The following is a 25,141-nucleotide window of genomic DNA, read 5'->3' as shown; positions in this document are numbered from 1 at the left end:
ATTCCCGATGTTTTTATGTCCGCACGATGTATATTTGAAAGCCACTTTTCCTGACGCTTTTGAGATATTTCTTTCGTCCTCTCACCTTCTTTTGTTCTAATCTTAGGTATCCGAAAAAACCTCTTACCGACATCTCTATCCCCTCTGTTACCACACTCAATTGTACAACAAAAGTCTGGCATCCTAGGAATGCGGAAGTCAGGATTACAAAATGTAAACAATTCGAATTTGACAGGCGTTCGCGCGGTTTCGCTGTTGTCTGCCAAAATGGCGACGTGTATTCATATGTAAATTTGTGACGTCACGTGAATACGAAGAATAGAACTGTTGGTAGTGTGCCACAGAGCTGAAAAGCTCTGAAAAAGCTCTTTGACAGCTTGGTACTGAGCTTTCAGCGCGCGCGCATGTCTATTTCACATGGAGATCACATCCGGAGTAGTTTAGAAACTATGTGCTATATTAATATCATCATTAATTCAAAGTGTAGCGGAAGAAATAACAGCTCTGGTTTGTGAGAATGCACATCAAGTGTTTTTGGAGACTAGATCTCCAGTCAGATTTTATTCTGTTCATACATGATACACGTCTTTCACAGCAAGCAGTTGATAGGGCTAATAAACATAAACATATTTGTGCCACCATTAAGATGTTATGAAATCTTTCTTCATGCCGGGAGAAAAGGAAAGGCCACAACTCTCCCTGATGTTTATTTCTGATATTAGCTGCAACAGTTTCACTGATGAAGAATTTCAATTCCCTGTACTCACGATTTAGAGTTTCAAAGTCAAAGTCATTATTAGTCCCCGCTGGACGAAGTCCGGATGGAGACTTATGGATTGGGTTCTGTCTGTCCGTGTGTCCGTCCGTGCGTGCATCCGTCCATCCGTCCGGAGCTGTTTCTTGGAGATGCCTGGACTGATTTTACCCGACCTATCCTTTAATGTTGAATGGTTTATTCCATGACGTCATCTTGAAGACTATGCATTTTGTCATGAGTTGTAATGCTAGACTGAAGTTGACCTTACATGACCTCATTAATTATTCATATAATACAGATACGCAGTTACGTTCATACACGTTGTCGTTGTCAGTGTCTCTTCTTTATCCACACATCCACTACACATCGAACCCCAACTCATTACATGGTGTCAGAAGTGGGATACGAAGTTAGACAACTCAGCAGTAACTTCAGGTGTGTATTTTACAGTGGATGATCGACACCAGGCCGGTGTTGTTTTGGTTCGTCTGAGAAAGTGTGTACGTGCAGACTGACAAGTTCAAGATGGCGGAACTCGCTGGCTTACCCATCCCAACCATGGACTGGCACTCGAGTGATGCAGTGCAAGCCCTAAAGAAATTCAAACAAATGTGTGAGTTATACTTTAATGGCCCACTCACAGCCAAGACAGAGGCGGAGAAATGCAACTATCTCCAAATTTGGTCCGGTGAAGTTGGAATTGACATCGTCACCACATGGAATCTAACCACCGAGGAAAAGACAAAACTCGCTACATATTGGAACAAATTCGAGGAGTACGTCGCTCCTAAAAGTAACTTTCGTCTGGCAAGATACAAGCTACGCACACTAAAGCAACAGCCAGGTGAGCCTGTAGACACATTTTTAAAGAACATTAGAACAATTGTAGCTGAATGCAAGTATACCAACCCAAAGGGCATATTATTGATACTCTTATCTTTGGATCAAGTAACCAACGCGTGCAGTCGAAGCTCCTAGAACACGACGATACACTCACACTAGATAAAGCTGTTGACATCGCACGTACATTAGAGGCCACATGTACCCAACTAAGTGCCATACGTAACACTGTAGATAGCAGTACTGTCCATGCTATGCGATACACTTCACGTAATAGGCAGAGTGCACATACTAAAACTGGTAAATGTGGAAATTGTGGCACAGTACATGACCAATCTGACCGGTCCTCCTGCCCAGCACACGGATCTGAATGCAGAGCATGTGGCAAGCCGAATCACTGGAAGCGTGTATGCCGCTCACGTAAGGCTAAACCCGGTTCCAACCCAAGAACACAACAACAAGATAGGAGTAAACAGAAACCCAGTAAACAAGGTATGCATTCACTAGCAGTAAATGATACCAGAACCAGCTACAGCAACAGTGCAGCCAAACCTATACATGTCTCTGATACAGAGGATACACAGATGTATTTTCATACAATCCACATAGACACCTTGAGAGCCAGCAAACAGGCCATGATACAAGTATATGTTGATGCAGAGAATGACTGTGTACCCCTAACATGTAAGGTAGACACTGGTGCTGAAGGAAATGTTATGACTGTAAGCACATATAAGCAGCTATTTCCATCCAAACCATGTAACACTGATGGTGTTCCCCAGGGATTATCCAAGTCTAATACTACCATCACAGCATATGGTGGACAGACTTTACATCACTATGGATGTTGTGTGTTGACACTCACACATCATGGAGAGTCCAAGTCGTGCTCATTTTTCGTTGTACAATGTGATGGTCCAACAATACTAGGCCTGCCTACTTGCCAGGATATGGGACTTGTTACTGTGAATTACAGCATCACTCAACATGATATATCGCCTTCCAAAGGTGACCCTGCAGCTAAAGAACAGATAATGCATGACTACAAGCAGTGCTTTGAAGGCATTGGCTGTTTCCAAGGAGAGTACCACATCACTCTCGACCCAAGTGTACCCCCAGTTGTGCACCCACCACGACGTGTACCACAGGCACTAAGTGAACCACTGAAACAGGAACTGAACTCGTTGGTAACCCAGGGCATTATTGCTAAAGTGGATGAGCCCACAGATTGGGTTAATTCCTTAGTATGTGCCACACGCAAAAATGGCAGTCTTCGATTATGCCTAGATCCAAAGGACCTTAATCATGCCATTAAAAGACCACACCACTGCACTCCCACAGTTGAAGAGATTCTTCCTAAACTCAGTGGAGCAAAGTACTTTTCCATTGTCGACGCACGTAGCGGATACTGGAACATCAAGCTTGATTATGAAAGCTCACTATACACAACCTTCAACTCACCCCATGGCAGATACAGATTTCTACGGCTTCCATTTGGCCTTATCTGCGCACAAGATGTATTTCAGAAGAAGGTTGATGAGACCTTTGGTCACCTCCCAGGTGTCACTGGTATTGCTGACGATATCATCGTATATGGCAGCACAACTGAGCAACATGACAGTAACCTTAAGGCAGTAATGGAACGCGCTAAGGAGACTGGCCTACGTTTCAATGCAGACAAGTGCAAAATACAATGCACAGAGATCTCTTTCTTCGGACACATCATTAGCGCTGACGGGCTCCGACCAGACCCATGCAAGGTACAAGCTATTAATGAAATGGATCCATCTTCAAGTCTGGAGGATCTACAAACATTCCTAGGCATGGTACAATTTCTTAGCAGGTATACTCCCAACCTTGCTTCACTATCAGCAAATTTGTGGGATCTGACCAAGAAAACAAGTGCATTTGTTTGGGGACCTGAGCACCAAGCTGCAGTTAACAAGATCAAGTACATGATCACATCACCTCAAACACTGCAGTACTTCGACAGTACCAAACCTGTCACGATCCAAGTCGACGCATCACAACGCGGACTAGGAGCCACCCTACTACAGGACAAAGGCCCAGTTGAATATCGCAGTAAGTTACTCACAGACACTGAAAGTCGATACTCCAACATTGAGAGAGAAATGCTGGCAATCGTCCACGGTCTAGAGAAATTTCACTACTATGCATATGGTCGTCATGTCACAGTAGAGACAGACCACAAACCACTAGAGGCTATATTTAAGAAACACTTAGCCAGTGCACCACCTCGTATTGCCAGAATGATGCTTCGTATTCAGAAGTATGACATTAGCATCAAGTATGTACCAGGAAAGAACATTCCACTGGCAGACGCTCTTTCCAGAGTTACACCACGTCCAGGCGACGCCATTGAAGGCCTTGACGTATCTATTCACGAATTCCACCTACACATGAATGCAAGCACCACCCGCATCGAGCAGATCAAGAGCGAAACAGCAAAAGATGAAATTCTGAGTTTGCTCAAATCAGTGGTTATGCAAGGATGGCCCGACAGCAGGTCACAGTGCCCAAGGGACCTACTCTCATATTGGAATTACCGTGATGAATTAACCATTGCTGATGGTGTAGTACTGAAGGGAACACGTATCATCATCCCGAAGACCCTACAGTCAGCAGTGCTAGAGCAAATCCACTATGCTCACCAAGGTGCAGAGAAAAGCAAACTTCGAGCCAAGGGATCAGTATTTTGGCCCAACATAAACCGCGACATAGAGGAGATGGTGAAATCATGCGCCCCGTGTCAACACAACCAGAAGGCGAATGTTAAAGAACCACTCATGCCGCACGACGTACCATCAAGACCATGGCACACACTAGCAGCTGATCTATTTTTCTGGAACAATACACCATACCTGTTAGTATCAGACTACTACAGTAAGTTCCCCATTGTGAGAAGATTGAACAACATCCAGTCTAACACCACGATTGCACACATGAAGTCAATCTTCGAGGAACTTGGCATTCCTAGTAAGCTAGTGACAGGACATGACACTCAGTTTACCTCCGCACAATTCCAGAAATTCAGTGCTATATACGGATTCGAACATGTGACAACCAGTCCTTACTATTCACAGGCTAACGGTCTTATAGAAAGAACTGTTCAAACTGTCAAGAACTTGCTACAGAAGTGCAAGGAGTCCGGTACAGACCCCCACCTTGCAATGCTATGCTTGAGAAGCACACCACTAGATCACAACTTACCTTCTCCAGCAGAGCTTCTCAACTCAAGAGCCTACCAGACCAACCTGCCAACTATCAGGAAGCCTGACATTACAACACAAGCTGACGGTGATGTCAATGTAAAGCTTCAACACAGACAGGACACCCAAAAGTCATACTATGACAGACATGCAAGACCTCTTCCTAGTTTGCACACCGGTGAATCCACACGTGTCTACAACCATCAGAACTGTACGTGGGAACCTGGTGTAATTAAAACCATCCAACAGGAACCTCGTGCTTTCACTGTTCAGAAGGAGAATGGAAGCACACTTAGACGGAACAGACGTCATTTCCGGCGCACAGGTGAAAACTTCAATACCCCACAATCTGTGGAAATGGATATGACCCCAGAAGGAAAGGTTACGTCTACACCCGAGACATCTACACCCTCTCCGATTGAGGATCCACCTCGTATACTCAGGAGATCAACCAGAAATGTGAAACCACCAGATAGATTGGACTTGTGAACTTTGAACCATATATACACTTGTCGAACTGTATAAGTATATTCATATAGACTGTGTTATCAGACTGTTAATGTTAGTCACATGGACTGTTTAACTACCATGAACTATTTGAAGTGTTTCACTGTTAACTCTTATTCATACTGTGTTATTACCGCGAACTGTTATTCGGTAACTATTTGGACACAAACTCTTTGATTTGCATGAACCGTTCAATTACTGTTAATTGTTGTTCTCAATCACAAACTGTTAAGATTGACTCGCTTAACTTTGAAAAGAGAGGGATGTCATGAGTTGTAATGCTAGACTGAAGTTGACCTTACATGACCTCATTAATTATTCATATAATACAGATACGCAGTTACGTTCATACACGTTGTCGTTGTCAGTGTCTCTTCTTTATCCACACATCCACTACACATCGAACCCCAACTCATTACACATTTGGAACGAGGAGACATAAGACAAAGGAACTCATATTGCAACACGCTAAAGCTTGTGTCTTCGAATGTCGAGGCTGGTTTCATAAATCAGTAAGTATTTAGGGACCGGTCAGTTTCTTCGGCCTGGGGGAGGGCGGTGGATTGGGAGGGGGGTCACCCTGTTTTTGAAATTGTGGATAGGGAGGGTCATTGTGTTTTGGATTGTGATGGAAGAAAAAATCCTTTTTCTACAATGGCATATAGCCTTGTCTGAAATGTGGTACATGTAAATATTTGTTCTTCTCCCTGTTTCTTACATAAATTCTTTAATATTACTTATTAGTCCAAGCATAACTATAAATATACATATACATGTATTACCTAGCTACCACACTAGTTACAGAACATGTCATGTAAATGCTTTGCTGTTTCACAATCAGTGCTTCACTTAGATTGCACTTTGGGGCAAAAGTGAACTTGAAGGTTTCGTAATGGTAATCTTCATAGATCAGAAAAGAAGTTAATCTAAAATGTTCCTTACTCGTCACTGTGAACTTGTCAGAAGGGATTAATACACTTTCTATTTTGGACACTACATGTTATTGACAAGTTACAAATCACATCTCATTAGATTCCAGTCTCTATTATACACTAGGTATGACCACCTACAGTTCTCTAACATACCGGAGGCTTTACTATACATGCAATATTAATGCCACTATACCAATGTTACAGGGCCATTTTTATGTGACATGGGAAACTATTTAAAACTTACATTTACGTTAGCTATTCGAAGCTTGGAAATATTACTTCAAAGGCTATGAATAACCTAAACATTGCCTTAATAGTAACAAAAAACTGCAGATCTGCCAGGGGAAAACCCCCAAGGACTACCTCACCCCCAGAGGTCACTCATGCATTCAACCAACAATCAGATGCACCAACAACCTTTTTACTGTCATAATGATATTAAACTTTTCTTAAATATTTTCACCCAATTCTAATTTGAGATTATATTGTCTTTTAAAGATGTGAAATGTTCGCCAAGATAGTCTAAAATTGAATTAAAACTCCAAATCTACCCTACCAATGATACTACCAGCAGATGTACTGACCTTTACTACATGTATATAATGATGCCATTTAACTGTTTAAGAACATATTTCAACCCTATGTCAGTTATAAAGAATAGTTTCTGATACTTGATGGTGCTGTCTTGTAAAGCATGGATTGAGTTATTGCTTGAAAGGGTCTGAATAGCTTAAAAATTCGCTTTAAGAGTAAAAATTCTCCAGGGCTTCTAGAGGGACCCCCTTGGACCCCCACATGAGGTGGACATATCCCAATCTCAAGCTCTTCCCCTCTTACTGTCAAGATGCTATCAAAGTATATTTCAAAAGTATTTCAACCCGGTGTAGTTGCTTTTTACATGTTAGTTCTGTCTTGTAAAGCTTGGAAATTATTTTCTGAAAGGGTCTGAATAGTCTCAAAATTGACTTTTCAGAGTAAAAAACCTCCAGGACTTCTGGGGGGAGACCCCCTAGGATCCCCCACTACATGAGGTATACACTTCCCAGCCTCAAGCTCTTCCCCCTACCTCTTACTGTCAAGATGCTATGAAACTTAATATTTCAAAAATATTTTTTTCTTTTTACATGTTGGTGCTGTCTTGTAAAGCTTGGAAATTATTTTCTAAAAAGGACCTGAATAGTCTCAAAATTGACTTTTCAGAGTAAAAATCCTCCAGGGCTTCTAGGGGGAGACCCCCTAGGACCCCCATATGAGATATACATATTCCCTGCTCAAGCTTTCACTGTTAAGATGCTATTAAACTCCTTTTGGAATATATTTGCCCTGTGTAGTCAATAATTATAATTATGATAGTGCTAACCCGGGATCTTATAAAGTAGATGCAAGACAGTCAAGCAGGCCACACTGAGTCGTGATCAAAAAATACCTGTAATGTGAATATTATATACATGGGATGGGGGGGGGGGGGGGGGCTCAACATGTTTTAGAATTGTGTGATAGGGGGGTCAGCATGTTTTTGGTTTTACAGATAGGGGGGTCAGTGTCTTTTTGTCGGCCCAATTTAAGAATCCCCCCCCCAGGCTAAGTGGTTGTTCTTGTTATTAGTGTGAGTGAATATGCTGAGACATATAGTCGTCCTTTCGGTAGTAGTTGGTTACGGTCGAGGTACAAAGTGTGAACGACATTTTTCAAATACTTCTAAATTGTCATGTTGTTCCGCGCTCATGGAAGACATCCACAATCATTCCAGTTCCAAGAAGCCCAACCCTAAACAGTTAAATGACTACCGGCCAATTGCATTGACATCAATTTTGTGCAAGTGCATGGAAGGTATAGTTAGGAAGTTTCTGCTCGGTGATGTAGTTGACAAGCTAGATCCCTTCCAGTTTGCATATAAAGCACACAGGGGTGTAGAGGATGCATCTATCACACTTTTTAACTTAATTGTACAACATTTAGAACGTAAGAATGCGTACGTACGGATTCTGTTCATAGACTTCTCCAGCGCATTCAATACTATACAGCCATACATTCTATTAAAACAGTTGATTAAGTTAAATGTTAATTCTAACTTAGTTCTCTGGATCCATGACTTTCTTAAAGACAGACCTCAGAGGGTTTTTTTCAATGGTTATATGTCTGATGAAATTGTACTGAATACTGGTGCTCCCCAAGGTGTTGTCACCAACATTATTTTCAATTTATACTGATCACATGAGATGTAATTCTGCAATAAGTTGTCTGTTTAAATTTGCCGATGACATGGCACTTGTTGGTCTGTTACTTGATGAAGACTCTTTAGCTGAATATTTTTGTGACATTGGAATTTTAAAGAATTGGTGTAAAGACAGCTTTTTAGAAATGAATGTTTCAAAAACAAAAGAATTAGTTGTAGCACATAAAGTAACTGACCAATTCACACCTGTATCAATGAATGGAGACTCTGTTGAAGTTGTTACTAGTTTCAAATACCTTGGGTCAATTCTCGATGGCAAGCTCTCCTTTGCCGAAAACACAGACTATATTGCGAAAAAAGCTCAACAGAGACTGTATCTCCTTAGGAAATTAAAGTCATTCGATGTCAGTCAGAACGTGCTGCAATTAGTGTATAGATCTATTATTGAAAGTGTTTTGACTTTCAATATAATCCTTTGGTATGGTAATCTCACGGTTAAAAACAAGAGTAAACTTTGTCGTATTGTAAACACAGCAGAGAAGATCATTGGCTGTCGTCAAACAACACTGGCATGTCATTATCATACGGCAGTTAACAGGAAAGCCCAGAAAATAGTCAATGATTATACGCATCCCTTACATAATTCTTTCACTAAGCTCCCATCTGGTCGCCGTTACAGAATGCCTCTTGCAAGGAAAAACCTTTTTAAAAAATTGTTCGTTCCAACAGCTGTGTCTATTTTAAACTCACTGTAAAGTCATTTTAAACTCACTGTTTGTATATGTATATGTATATATTGTACTTGTGTAAATTGTTTGTAAATTGTGTTTTGAGCCGAAAGACAAGTTTCCGCATTCATATACGGATAATAAAGTTATTGAATTGAATTGAATTGAATTGAATTGAACGACAATGATGATGTGACGTTCAATATGTAGTTTCTCTGTTGTCTGACATTTTGTTTCGCTCGATACTACTCTTTGAGATCACTGACTCTGAAGCTGCGTTAGTCTTTATGTTTTGGATGTATGACTTAGTTTTCTCTGTGATACATGGTTCATTTTGTGCCAAACCAGAATCGTTGTATGGTATGTTAAAATGTTAGTCTCTATGTTGTCCAACATTTTGTTTGTATCATGAGATACTACTCGTTTCTTTTGTTTCGCGAGATACTACTCTTTGAGATCACTGACTCTGAAGCTGCGTTATTCTTTATGTTTTGGATGTATGACTTAGTTTTCTCTGTGCTACGAGGTTCATTTTGTACCAAACTAGTCCTGCTTGCATACATAGTAATCTGGGACTCGGTTCTGACAATTGTCCCTCCTATTCTTAGGGTTGTGTCAGTAATATAGACCCGTGCACTGTCTGCAAGCAGGACTAGTACCAAACCAAAATCGTTGTATGGTACGATAAAATGTTACTCTCTATGTTGTTCAACATTTTGTTTGTATCACAACATACTACTCTTTGTCATCACTAAGTCTGAAGAATGAGTGCTCTGTTATTCTTTGTGATCACTGACTCTGAAGAATGAGTGCTTCGTTATTGTTGTAACGAGATGGTCCATAGGAAATGTGTGTTATTGTTTGTATGACTATGATATTTGCATTGCATTTGATGTATTTTATCCTACTTACATATTTTATTCTACTTACGATATATGCAGTATCAAATAATTCATAAATTTATTTATGTCAATGTTTAATAAATTTGTGTTTTGTAACATACTTCCTTTTGAGAATTCATTTTATCCAATAGTAACCGTTTTGTCATTTGTACTTTTTAGTCCCCGCTGGACGAAGTGCGGGACGGGGACTTATGGATTGGGTTCCGTCTGTCCGTGTGTCCGTCCGTCCATCCGTCCAGAGCCGTTTCTTGGAGATGCCTGGACCGATTTTTTTCAAACTTGGTACAGGGGCAACATACAATGGCATACATATGCACGTCAATTTGTTTCATGATACGATCCAATATGGCTGCCTAGCAGCCATTTTGTTTGCAAATTTTCCCTGTCTAAAGCCATAACTCAGCCATGCTTTCACAGATCTCATTCAAAGTTGGTATTAGCACAATGTTGTACAACATACATGTGCATATCCATTTTCGTGGTGATACGATCCAAAATGGCTGCCTTGCAGCCATTTTGTTTGCGAATTTTCCATGTCCAAAGCCATAACTCAGACATGCTTGAACAGATCTTATTCAAAGTTGGTATTAGGACAATGTTGTATAACATACATGTGCATATCCATTTTCGTTGTGATACAATCCAATATGGCTGCCTGGCAGCCATTTTGTTTGCGAATTTTTCATGTCCAAAGCCATAACTCAGACATGCTTGAACAGGTCCCCCCCCCCACCCGACTCATCCTTTATTGTTGAATGGTTTATTCCATCTTGTCATCTTGAGTAGGCATGTCCCATGTCCAACGAGGAGATACAACATGAATAGGCATGTTCCATGTGCAATGAGCAGACACAACATATATAAGTCTGTTTGATTTATGTTCACAAGTGTTGTTGTGTGATCAGAGTAGTCATATCAAGAAAATGACAACATAAATTGCCAGTTCCTTAAAACCCAATCATAGCGGGAACTATGTCATTCTCAGTGACTTGTTTTTCTAGTGTCATTAACAGCTGTACTTCAAAGATTTGTTGGTTTGAGGTTAGTTTTTTTAATTAATCAAACTCTGATGCATACATGTGGTGTTTTTGGTTTTACACAGGTTATATTATATTATAATATTGAACATATTTAAGATGCATGATATTTCCTTAAATATTGTGTTGATTTTGTTAGAATTTCTCAGATGAAATTGTGCATTCTCCACCATCTGTCAACGAAGAAACTGTAAATGGTGATTACAATATTCATGTGAAAAATATCAAAATGTTCACTTTGTAACGAGTAGAACAAAAAGTAATACAGTTCACAAGTTACATGTTTTTGTGCACATGTTTTGTCAAAGGAGAGTTGCTGATATTATTGAAGCTGTACTTTCTCACATACTGATCTCTTTCACCTTCTAATTATCTGATTTTGTGGAATTTCTGTTTTATTTTAGGTTTCACATACCATCCAAGTGTCTTTCTTAAACCAGTGCACCTGTTAGCCTAAATATAGGCAAATCTAGAATACAAATACTTATAAAGTACTACACTGTTGTACACTCCCAAATAGGGAGATAAGCAGAGGTTGGAAAGACGCACCAACCAGTCTGCTCACCTACCAATAAATGAACAATTATAGAAGAAAACAAATACAGTATCAAAAGAACAGAAATCTGAACAGAGAACCCAGAACACTACCAGAACTGAGAACAATACTATAACTGAGAACAATACTATAACTGAGAACCATACTATAACTGAGAACAATACATAACTGAGAACAATACTAAAACTGAGAACAATACCATAACTGAGAATCATACTATACCTGAGAACAATACCATAACTGAGAACAATACTATAACTGAGAACAATACTATAACTGAGAACAATACCATTACTGAGAACAATACTATAACTGAGAACAATACCATAACTGAGAACCATACTATAACTGAGAACAATACTATAACTGAGAACAATACTATAACTGAGAACAATACCATAACTGAGAACCATACTATAACTGAGAACAATACCATAACTGAGAACAATACCATAACTGAGAATCATACTATAACTGAGAACAATACCATAACTGAGAACAATACTGTAACTGAGAACAATACTATAACTGAGAACAATACTATAACTGAGAACCATACTATAACTGAGAACAATACTATAACTGAGAACCATACTATAATTGAGAACAATACCATAACTGAGAACCATACTATAACTGAGAACAATACCATAACTGAGAACCATACTATAACTGAGAACAATACCATAACTCAGAACCATACTATAATTGAGAACAATACCATAACTGAGAACCATACTATAACTGAGAACAATACCATAACTGAGAACCATACTATAACTGAGAACCATACCATAACTGAGAACAATACTATAACTGAGAACAATACCGTAACTGAGAACAATACCATAACTGAGAACCATACTATAACTGAGAACAATACCATAACTGAGAACAATACCATAACTGAGAACAATAGTATAACTGAGAACCATACTATAGCCATAACTCAGACATGTTTGAACAGATCCCATTCAAAGTTGGTATTAGCACAGTGTTCTATGACATACATGTGCATATCCATTTTTGTCGTGATACAATCCAATATGGCTGCCTGGCAGCCATTTTGTTTGCAAATTTTCCATGTCCAAAGCCATAACTCAGACATGCTTGAAAAGATCTCATTCAAAGTTGGTATTAGCACAGTGTTCTATGACATACATGTGCATATCCATTTTTGTCGTGATACAATCCAATATGGCTGCCTGGCAGCCATTTTGTTTGTGAATTTTCCATGTCCAAAGCCATAACTCAGACTCCATTTTCATCGTGATATGATCCCCCATACCCAACCAATCCTTTATTGTTAGAGGCATATTCCATGTCCAACAAGCACACACAACATATCTAAGTCTGTTTGTTTTAGGTTCACAAATGTTGTTGTGTGATCAGAGATAGTGATAATTCCTTAAAACCCAATTATAGCGGGGACTATGTCATTCTCAATGACTTGTTCAAATATAAGACAGGTTGGGCTGGGAACATCATTGTTTTCCCGGTGTGGTTTTCTAATCGCTACATGGCAGATATCAAAGCAATCTGACAAGTAGTATTTGAGAAGAAGATGAAACTATCATTTTTGTCATAAAGGACCCTTACGGATGCAATCCGCCTGCTACAAGTACCTCCGTTTTGCAATCAACAGACACTGGTATTCGAATACACGGTTCTCCCCTTTGGTCTGGCAACAGCACTATGAGTGGTTACACGGGTGGCAGCAGTGCCAGTGGCATGATTACACCAACATTCGATTCTGTCAGTAAGTGTTACAACCCTATTTAGGCAATTGGTTACTGAGGGAGACGGAACAGGTCTTACTAGCCACTCAGGTAGCCATGACAACATATCTTCTCCAAAGACTCGGATTTATTCTCAGTCAGGAGAAATCATGTTTGACTACCATCCAGGACATGACTTTCTTCTTCTTCTTCTTTAGGATACTACTTAACGTCCTAGAGGAACAAAACAAGTAGGATGTGATGTGTGTAATGAATTTTATGAGTCCTTAATGTTGCTGTCCTGTGTTCTGTTGAATATTAATAATGCTTGTTTGAATTAATGTTCTGAATCTGTTATGATTATATCCTGTGGTAAACTGTTCCATTCTCTGATGGAAAAAATGAGTATTTGTGACAGTCTATGCATGCCTGGTGTTGTATGAAGCTTTTAGAGTGTGTATGCCGAGTGTGCCTTTGAGTTGGTGACAGGTGGGACCTTTATGGGAATGAAATTGACGAAATTGGGAGTTGTTTGCCCAACCAAGGACCAAATCAGCAAACTGTTATCTTCATTCGGTCCATGGGGTCTTCTACAACGCTCAATAGTAGCAAGGATTTTGTTATCTCTCCTGGGGCTGATGAGTTTAGACATTACCCCATGGGCACGACTAAGAGTGCGCCCAATCCAGTTGTACCTATTAGCACTTTGGCACCCATCCAGTCAGCCATTGCAGGCTTCTATCCCTATTCGTCCCTCTCTTCGGTTTCACCTCAACTGGTGGCCGAACACGGTGAATTTATTGAGGGGGAGATCACTAGTACCCATGTGGAAGTATGATAGCAAGTCTGTGTTATCTGTCATGGGATCTAATAAATAAAATGGGGGGGGGGGGGGGGAAAGTTTCCCCAACTCTGTGTTATCTGTCATGGGATCTAATAAATAAAATCGGGGGGGGGGGGGGGGGGGGGGGGACAGTCTCCCTAAGTCTGTGTTATCTGTCATGGGATCTAATAAATAAAATGGGGGGGGGGGGGGGGCAGTCTCCCTAACTCTGTGTTATCTGTCATGGGATCTAATAAATAAAATGGGGGGGGGGGCAGTCTCCCTAACTCTGTGTTATCTGTCATGGGATCTAATAAATAAAATGGGGGGGGGGGGTCAGTCTCCCTAACTCTGTGTTATCTGTCATGGGATCTAATAAATAAAATGGGGGGGGGGGACAGTCTCCCTAACTCTGTGTTATCTGTCATGGGATCTAATAAATAAAATGGGGGGGGGGGCAGTCTCCCTAACTCTGTGTTATCTGTCATGGGATCTAATAAATAAAATGGGGGGGGGGGGGGCAGTCTCCCTAACTCTGTGTTATCTGTCATGGGATCTAATAAATAAAATGGGGGGGGGGGGGGGTCAGTCTCCCTAACTCTGTGTTATCTGTCATGGGATCTAATAAATAAAATGGGGGGGGGGACAGTCTCCCTAATTCTGTGTTATCTGTCATGGGATCTAATAAATAAAATGGGGGGGGGACAGTCTCACTAACTCTGTGTTATCTGTCATGGGATCTAATAAATAAAATGGGGGGGTGGGGGGTGGACAGTCTCCCCAACTCTGTGTTATTTGTCATGGGATCTAATGCTATGCTGTCAGGACAAAAAGATTAAATTAGTAGCCAGACACCAGGCAGGCTGAATGGGATAGCTGATGCACTGTCCCGTTGGCGTCAGATACGGCTGACCGAATGGGAACTACCACAGAGCATAGGTCTGATTTCACATTGTTGGGGTCGTCCATCAATGGATCTCTTTGCCACACACAAGAACAGGAAACTACCACGGTATGTGTCCCCAGTACCAGATCCATGGGCAATGGTGGTGGATGCTCTCTCCATGTTCTCCGGAAAATCCAGGAAATAAAAAAATAATGTATGTCTCTCAATATTATACAGTTTGAGGTGAATGTATTTAAAAGTCACCTAAAGTGGATTTTTTCCAAAGCAAAACGCCATTTTACGTAACAAAATTATGGGCTATGAATAACTGAATACGTTCATCACTTGTGTCGCTAATGTTTATGCATGGCACTACGTGTTCCCAAACATCATGATTTCTCAATTCAACTCGCTGATTCAAACATGTAAAACAAATTTCAATTATCGACAATATAAATGTCAAAATCGTACTTCCACAACCCGGAAATTAAACTGCACTACGTCATTAGTGGTTTGTACCGTACGTCAAACTTTGAATAGTGTAACAATTTCTTAGTACAGTGACGCCTTTAATCACAGGGGCAGCGAGCATGTAATTGATTGATCGATCGATTGGTTGATTGATTGATTGATTGATCGATTGATTTATTATTTGGTTGAATGATTGATCGATTGAATGGTCAATTTCTGTGGTGCAATATAACTTAATTTGTGTGTGATGTTGATCAATTCACTCATTGAGTTTTAAAACTATTTCTTTTTCTTTCCCTGGTTACTTTGCTCTCAGCTATATCTCAGACCACTAAAAGTCTGCGGCTGTATGTAATTCTCTCTTTTTTTATTGACTAAATAAAGACGCCTTGTCCATTCTTTGCCTCTTATCTAAATTGAAACACTCCTAATCTTTTAATTGGCGAGAGATCACTTACATTAACAGTTTGCTTTATCTCTCATCTGCTGGGAGATTATCACACTGGACAAACATTTGATCATGCATATACTGGTAAGAAAGAGAGTGAACGACCGCGACCTAGCTGTCCTACACAATACACAATATGTAGTTACTTCCTATTGTGACATCAAAAACACAAGCTAAACTTGCAATTCAAATTGTAAAACAAGTTGCTATCTGTGGAAAAAATACTTTCTACGGGAAAATTTAGATTTACCAGTACTCATGCTTTTATAGTCTTCATGTTGTTTCTGTTGTTTGATTAGCACGTTTCCGTAATTTATATGCGTAGATGGCGCAGGTAAACACCATAAGCACTTCTTTCCTGAGATATGTATCAGAATATGTTTCTATCAGAATAATGTAATGTAATGTTTGCAAGATTTATAATTGATGTCACAAGAAATTGGTTGATGTGTACGTTCGTTATGATCAAGTACCACAAATTCATAAGTATATAAATTACAAAATATATTTTTGCTACTGTTGGGGCTGGGAAGTGTATTTCATCCACTTCATGTGTTTTTCGTTTAGAAACTTCACTACTTCTACATTCTGTAACTTCAACTGACTGGAATATATCCATAACAAATGGGTCATCACAGTGACACAAGTTTATGAAAACGGCAGTGTCCTTTGTACAACGGACTCTAATGTTTTGTCTTGGTAAATTGGCGAAACTTGAATACTTGTGACTGTCAGCGACAGTACTAAACTATCATAGTCGAGAGACTGTATGGCTGCTTCGTCAATGCCAAACGTTGCATTACTATGGTTAATGCCGTATTTTAATAAAATCTATGTCGATACAGTTGACATGGCACTACACCAGTTAGGAATGCCTTCTTGCACAGAAATGAAATTGTGAACATAAGAACGAACATCTCCAGTTGCAGTCACTGCTTCTGGCAAGGTGATTGATATCCCTTGAAACTGTACTCCTTGAAATCAAATATAATTACGAGATGAAATTTCAGAAACTTCCCCATAACATGATTTATTGAAAATATTATAATTTCTTCGCTTCTGTATGCACAGCCTAATACAAATTGTAACTCGACTCGATATGTGTGTAAAATTCATTGATTACGATGTAAACATTGACGAATTAATTTCACCCCTCTCACCAAAAGTGGTATCATATGGTACGTCCATGTCTGCCCGTTCTAGTAACTTGTTGCCAATAGAAGACACACTCAACAAATTTGTTGTTTTGGTAGCTAATCAGTGTGGGTTAAACTTGTAATAGTGTTGGGTAGATCTCAATGGCGATATTGTGACAACCCCGTCAAATGGGAAAAAGTTTCTTGATTTTAGAAACTCTTGTCATCTCTCCCCATATATATAAGTTGGCACGGTTTCTGACCGTCATGTCTTCAAGACAACTTGAGAAAAACAGCTGGTATTTCATAATCCTTATTTTGATTTGGACACAAAATGAAGTCTCCCCCCCCCCCCTGAAATATTTTTTTATGTTGGCTGTGAGTCTGTTTTATAATGTATGACACGAACGGCCGGCCCCTAACATCTCGTGCTTCTGTTGAAGCCATATTTAGGATGCTGTCCCATCTGACGGAGGACCTGTGTACCTGCGTGGTTTCTTTACAATTTGAATAAAGCGTCACTCCTGCGGCAGCTTATTTATTTCCTGTTTATAAGTGCATACATGGATATATTAAGTGTCTGGCTGACTTACGGTGATCTCAAACCACAGTGCATCAGAGTTACATCCCTTTTCTCTTTCTTACCAGTATATGCATGATCGAATGTTTGTCCAGTGTGATAATCTCCCAGCAGATGAGAGATAAAGCAAACTGTTAATGTAAGTAATATCTCGCCAATTATAAGATGAGGAGTGTTTTAATTTAGATAAGAGGCAAAGAATGGACAAGGCATCTTTATTTAGTCAATAAAGAAAAGAGAGAATTACATACAGCCACAAACTTTTAGTGGTCTGAGATATAGCTGAGAGCAAAGTAACCAGGGAAAGAAAAAGAAATAGTTTTAAAACTCAATGAGTGAATTGATCAACATCACACACAAATTAAGTTACATTGCACCACAAAAATTGACCATTCATTCGACCAATCATTCAACCAAATAATCAATCAATCAATCGATCAACCGATCGATAATCGATCACATAGATTACATGCTCGCTGCCCCCTGTGTAGAATCTTCGAAAATGTCATGTCACCATGTATGACAACCATGGGACAGCAGGTTCGTAAATCTTCTGCAGGTATGTTCTATACAAAGCACTCATCCTCAAAAATCGGTGAATTACGTGATATAATAAACGATGGCTTTCGAGAGAAAATAAATTCGTAACCGTGAATAAAATGTTCGGAGTGTCTCGTGACTGGTGCCTAGCGCCTGTCAGCAGACTCCGCCACAGTGGACGTGCTCATGCCAGGTTCAGGATTTTTACGGAATCGATGTGTATTGATATGAAAAACACGCTCTGGTTACCTTTGAAATGATTGCCTTCTTACCATGAATACACAGAACTTTCAAAAAATGTCTAAATCGTGAGCAAGCGTGAAACTGACATGACGGGACGGGGTTACATAACGTTTGCCGATATGTTTTAACCTAAACCAGTTGTTCTATATCGCTTTGTAACATTGTTATTGTTGTTGTAAAGATTAAGTTTACTTCATCGTACATTGTAGTATACATTTTAGTGGTATGAGTACACATGTATCATGACAAGTTGAGAACAAGATGTCTACGTGAGAACAACACATAAATATGTGTGCCAGTACGAGTGGTAGTAGCACCGGCCATGGAACTATAACCCCCATTGGAAATACGCGTTCACTTTTCCCCATGCTTTTAGTCCCCGTCGGACGTAGATTTATGGATTGGGTTCCGTCTGTCCGTGTGTCCGTCCGTCCAGAGCCGTTTCTTGGAGATGCCTAGACTGAATTTTTTCAAACTTGGTACAGGGGCAACATACTATTGCATATATATGCACGTCAATTTGTTTTATGATACGATCAATATGGCCGCCTAGCAGCCATTTTGTTTGCGAATTTTCCCTGTCCAAAGCCATAACTCAGACATGCTTGTACAGATCTCATTCAAAGTTGGTATTAGGACAGTGTTCTATAACATACATGTGCATATTCATTGTTGTTGTGATACGATCCAATATGGCTGCCTGGCAGCCATTTTGTTTGCGAATTTTCCATGTCCAAAGCCATAACTCAGACATGCTTGAACAGATCTCATTCAAAGTTGGTTTTAGGATAGTGTTCTATGACATACATGTGCATATCCATTTTCGTCATGATACAATCCAATATGGCTGCCTGGCAGCCATTTTGTTTGCAAATTGTCCCTGTCCAAAGCCATAACTCAGACATGCTTGAACAGATCTCATTCAAAGTTGGTATTATGATAGTGTTCTATGACATATATGTGCATATCCATTTTCGTCGTGATACAATCCGATATGGCTGCCTGGCAGCGATTTTGTCAGCGCAGTTTTCATGTCCAAAGCCATAACTCAGACATGCTTGAACAGGTCCCCGTACCCCATCCATTCTTTATTGTTGAATGGTTTATTCCATCACGTCATCTTGAAGAGTAGGCATGTCCCATGTCCAACAAGCAGACACAACATATCTAAGTCTGTTTGATTTAGGTTCACAAGTGTTGTTGCGTGATCAGAGTAGTGATATCAAGAAAATGACAACATAAACTGCCAGTTCCTTAAAACCCAATCATAGCGGGAAGTATGTCATTCTAAATGACTTGTTTTTCATTGGTCCAGGCCATGCAGTCTGCAGATGGGGAAACACTAAAATAACCCTCCGTACTTCAGTGAAGCAATCACGAACAAGCAAATGACATCTGTCCCACATACACACTTGCTCTAAACTACTAAATAAAACGAACAGTAACTGCTATAAATAGTAGACTGACAGACAGGTTTTTTGAGAATTTAAAAACAAAAGCACATTGTCGCACCATTTTAGACAAGCTGTCCTGTCTAGAAACAATTCTTTTTTTTTTTGCCTATATTAATTTTAAAATACCAGTTTTGAAGTATGATGCAGAAGACATTTTGTTTTAGACGTCAATAAATTTGGATCTTTCATTACAAAGAAATATGTTTTACTTACCTATAATGGCAACATTTAAACTTCCCCTGCCGAGTCCATTGCCGAAATCATAGTTCACAGAGCAAGTGTATACTTGGTTATTTCTTGATGAAGTTACTGGTATGACTAGACTTGTACTGTCTGTTAAGCTGAATTCTGAATCATATCCATTTTGCCAGATGGTAGTGCTACCTATGTGAACTATTGACTCTGAGCAATCTGTCCCAAAGCACCATTCCAAATAATATAAGTCTGAGCATCCTTCTGTTGAGTAGACACACTGTGCTGTTATATGTTCATTTTCACTGGCATAAACAGTTTGACCATTCGGACTGGTAACAGTCACTTTACATACTGATGTTACTAAATAGAAATGACAAATAAAGTTAGTTTAGAACAGTTGTATTACAATCTCACCTTCTTTGAATGAGAGATAACTATTCTTGAAATGCTTGGCATATTGTTGGATACCACATCTAAGAACAACATTTTTTTCTTCTACAAAAGGGAGTAATGTGGTAGCTTTTTCCAAATATCTGTTTGTTTGTATGAATTTGTGTATGTGACTGTCACTGTCAATGGGGGAGGGAACAGCCAGTTGTATGTTTAACTGCCCCCTCCCCCCTGCATTGGTGTTGATAACACAGAAGTCATTCCCTCCATAATATTTGATTATGTCTTGGTTGACTTTGTTCCAACTACTCGTGCTGTAATCATGATAGGGGCAATGTTAACGCTTGTAACCTGTACAAATTTTAATAACCATCAAATTAGATAGAGAAATGTACTCTTTGATAACCTGTATCTTTTTAATTGTTATTTATCCAGTTGTTTGCATATGTTGTCGTTTCGTTTCCTGATTCTGTAAGCTTCTTGCAGGTTTGACAAAGTAGAAACTGTATCCCCAATGAACTCTACCCTACGGTGGGCTGAATTGGCACGGGTAGGCCAGAGTTGGACCTACCCCATCGATGCGATGTATCAGAGTGATGTTAACGTGAAACTGCCGACATGACACACCGGCAATGTATACGCTCTGATTTCTGTGACAGTCTATTGATGTTACTGCAACAAATGAGGCAGTTGAAGAACCTTTAATTTAGGAACCCTTATCTGAAAGTCATGTGGCGGACAAGAAAACAAACAGTGTAGTAATATTACCCAGGTACATATGTGTAACGTTATGAGCATGTGTTTAGCGGCAAAACTGAGCTACAAACACATGAACATTAAACATGTGCAATCAATTTGAACTGACAAGTTCACAATTATTTGAAAATGATCTCCAAGAAATAAACTCTAATTACTTGAATGTAATTGTCCCTTGTGGGTTTTCATGTCGCATTATATTTTGTCAATTTGTGAAAGATATTGATGATACTGAGATATGATAGTTCTTAAAGGTGATTCAAAATGCTCCATACCACATCCTTGAAAAATGTTCTTTATACGTCTCATAACCAGTATTAAAATGCAAAGCCGACTATTCAATATTGCATGATAAGTGAGAAAAAACAATAGTGAAAATGCTAGTGATGTTTGAGTGTATACCGTGTGCAAGTTGATGCCTATTCAGCCCTCAATAAAACTAGGAGCTCATCTACTGTTACAGGTCGATATCAAAATGTCTCTAAAGATATAAACTAGAATGTACTGACTAGTAATAATTCGAAATAGTATAATGTTTTGCTTGTTATTCTTTCCAGTCACAGAAGTTAACTGCTACTAAGTAAAGTTCAGTGGTTTTACAGTAGAGGCCTTTGACTTCCTTGGCAAAACAAAAAATGAAGCCGACCTAATTTTGTTGTACATATATAAAATTAGAATGACCTGTAAATGTTTCAGAGTTTTCATTGTGATCTTGTATTGTCACATGTTTGGCTTGCGAACACAAGGTTACATCTATTGTTTTCGGCCAGGGCTATCTAGGGCGGGATACCCAAGTCCGAGTCTGAGACCCATGTAAAACCTCAGAAAATCGCATTCGAACTGAACAGAAGTAGGTCTCATTGACTTGTTGAATGTTTTTATCATGGTGTACAGGTGATTATTATATATTTAATTATCAGTAGGTGGGTAGTGTTGTCAAGTTTTGTTAGGATAGTTCCCCCGATCAAAGCTGAAGTAGTGTATGTATGGACTCGGAGAGCACACTCGGGTTGAATTTATCCACATGATATAATTATAATCATATTTATCAATTAGATTTATTGCAAAATTCTTAAAGTCGTACAGAAATAATGTATCTAACATCAAAACAAACAAATTGTACCGAACGTGGCTAAAATCTAGTTACAGGCTTTCTCTCATAACCATGTGCTGTGGTCATGACCTTGATTGCGGACGTCAATATTGTCCAATCATATACAATGTAGAATATCATGAACACATCGCAATATTTGATTTGTTCATTTCCTAAACTGTGTACTTCGAATACCATGATTCGTTACAAAATTCTTGTAGGCTTGTTATATGAAGTGATATCGCAACAAGGGAAACCATACAAGTTTTCTTCCAGACGAGTTGATAAAGTCATTAAATGACAAAACGAAACTCATGAAATTTCGTAATTCTTTACAATTTTTATTGCTGATAATAAAATCAGGTTAACAAACCTTCTTCGTTAATGTCATTTTCATCGAAATTTAGCAAGTAACTTATATGAACCTCGGCTTTTGAGTGGTACACAGTGCTATTTACATGCAACGACTCGGAGCATGCTTCCATATGCTCGGAGCAAATCGATACTATTAGTGTATTATGGGACCAACAAATATATTGTGGCACTGCATGTCCTGATATACCTTGAAGTTTTCCATGGGTATTCTAATAGCTAGTATATTCATTCGAGATGAAATATGTTTACTTTGTTGCTAAATGCGCCGTTCAAAAGGTGACATTTGCGAGTATGAATCATTGAATGGGCTAAAATATGCTGTGCATCCCAGGATGCTGCCGAGGCATCACGACAGTAATGCAATGCTTCTTGTCGACAAATGATAAAAATACCGCCAATGGCGTTGTAGCACAACTGTACAGTTTCTAAAAATGTTTATCCATATGGTAGTCCATGCTAACAATAAGTGGCCATTTGTTGAATGGCTACCCAGTTGCCTATCCAACCATGTTGCTATCTTTACGATACATGCTATCATTTGGCTGTTGCTATGGGCGTGGTCATGTTGTTAGATATATTTGCATACATTTTTGTATGTTTTCGGTCACTTGTGTATGAATTCCTGATTTTATCTTTTCAATATACGTGATTATTTGGCTGTTGCTATGGGCGTGGTCTTGTTGCTAGGCATATTTACATATATTTTTTGAATGTTTATTAAATTGTCTATTAATCCTGGTTGTTATCTTTGCAATATATGTGATCATTTGGTTGTTGCTATGGGCGTGGTCTTGTTGCTAGGCAAATTTACATACATTTTTTGAATGTTTATTCAATTATCTATTAATCCCTGTTGTTATCTTTGTGAAACACACGACCATTTCGCTGTTGCTATGGGCGTGGTCATGGTTGCTAGGGTATTTACATACATTTTTTGAATGTTTACTCATTTGCCTACCAGATGATGTTGTCATTTGACCAAAATATACTGCCATTTGGTCGTTGCTAAGGGCGTGGTCATGGTTGCTAGGGCCAATTTTGTCAAAATGTTTTGATGAAAATCTGCAGAATAACACTTTCAGAAACATCTCACCAAGTTTCAGACTCAGTGACCAAATAGTTTTTGAGATATAAGTTTTTGACCAAAAATGAACATTTTTACACCTAATTTGCATATCACTCATGGACTCACTGTATGCTTAATATCTCTTCATCCATACATCCCTAGATACATTCTCATTAAATTTCAGCCCAATCTGCTCAGTACTTTTGGAATTATAGATTTTTAACCAAAAAGACACATTTTTAGCCCTAATTTGCATATCACTCATGGAATCATCATGTCATGAACAAATCTTACTTTACACCCCCTTCAGAATGTTCCCACCAAATTTCGCACCAATCTGCCCAGTAGTTTCTGAGTTTAAGTTTTTTGACCAAATATCACATTTTTTTACCCAAATCACAGACCTATGATGCGATCATTTTGATTTGAACAATTTCCCAACTAGACACCCAAGGTAATGGACCCACCAAATATCATGGCAATCGGTTCAGCAGTTTTTGACTTTAAGTTGTTTACACACACACACACATCCACACACACACACACACACACAGACAGACAGACGCCGGGCGATCCCTATAGCACTACTGAACAAGTTCAGTTGTGCTAAAAAATCAGATAAACAAGCGACCTATCGGTCAGAATAGCTCCGCTGTTCTTTTTAGTTTTTATTTTGGTAGCGATGTAATAAAGTGGTTAGTGGTTTCATATGATGTCTCACTATAAAACACATTTTACACAGAAAGGTGGTAAAATATTATACTTTTATACCATAGTCAGTCACCATTTTATAAAAAAATTACTGTTATGAAAATTACACAAAATCTCAGAAAAATAATGACTGGGAAATGCACACACACAAAGGATTTTTGAGGTTGGCTATAAATAATTCCAGTGTCTTACAGCTTTCACCCTGGAAAATTTTAATAATGAATGAAATAAACTAGGGATCTAAAATAATTTTGAGGCAATTCGAATTTCAATTTTCTAACGAATTTACCAAAAACACTGTCCATAAGCTTAATTGTCAACAACATTCAACTTGTAGTAGACATAACATCATCTAATATTTAAATTTACGGAGTGTCTTGTGACCGGCGCCTGTCAGCAGACTCTGCCAATTTTTTTCCATCATTCCATTGCATTTAAACCTTGTACTTGACATTTCGCAATATTTATAATTCTCAACAAAATACCTCATCATGCTTCACCTCGCTCGTACTCAAAGCAGCCCCGGTATGATCACTGACATGACTAGAGAGAACCTCTTCGGATTTACATGTAAAACGGGGAAAGATACGC

General features: G+C 39.1%; 1 protein-coding gene across 4 annotated transcripts in view; it reads right to left on the bottom strand.

Moving 5' to 3' along the window:
* The window catches only part of LOC144439649 (nephrin-like), an 82,766-nt gene that overhangs the window by 50,095 nt on the left and 7,530 nt on the right, over window positions 1-25,141 (bottom strand). For all 4 annotated transcript variants that reach the window (XM_078128883.1, XM_078128885.1, XM_078128887.1 and 1 more), the window contains exon 2: window positions 20,178-20,519. In XM_078128883.1, coding sequence (XP_077985009.1) covers window positions 20,178-20,519 — 342 coding nt within the window. The remainder of the gene's footprint in view (window positions 1-20,177; window positions 20,520-25,141) is intronic.

The sequence above is a fragment of the Glandiceps talaboti genome, chromosome 9, assembly GCF_964340395.1.
Source record: "Glandiceps talaboti chromosome 9, keGlaTala1.1, whole genome shotgun sequence".
NCBI lineage: Eukaryota > Metazoa > Hemichordata > Enteropneusta > Spengelidae > Glandiceps > Glandiceps talaboti.
Note: the sequence above shows the minus strand (reverse complement) of the source record. Positions and strands in the feature narration are given on the sequence as shown.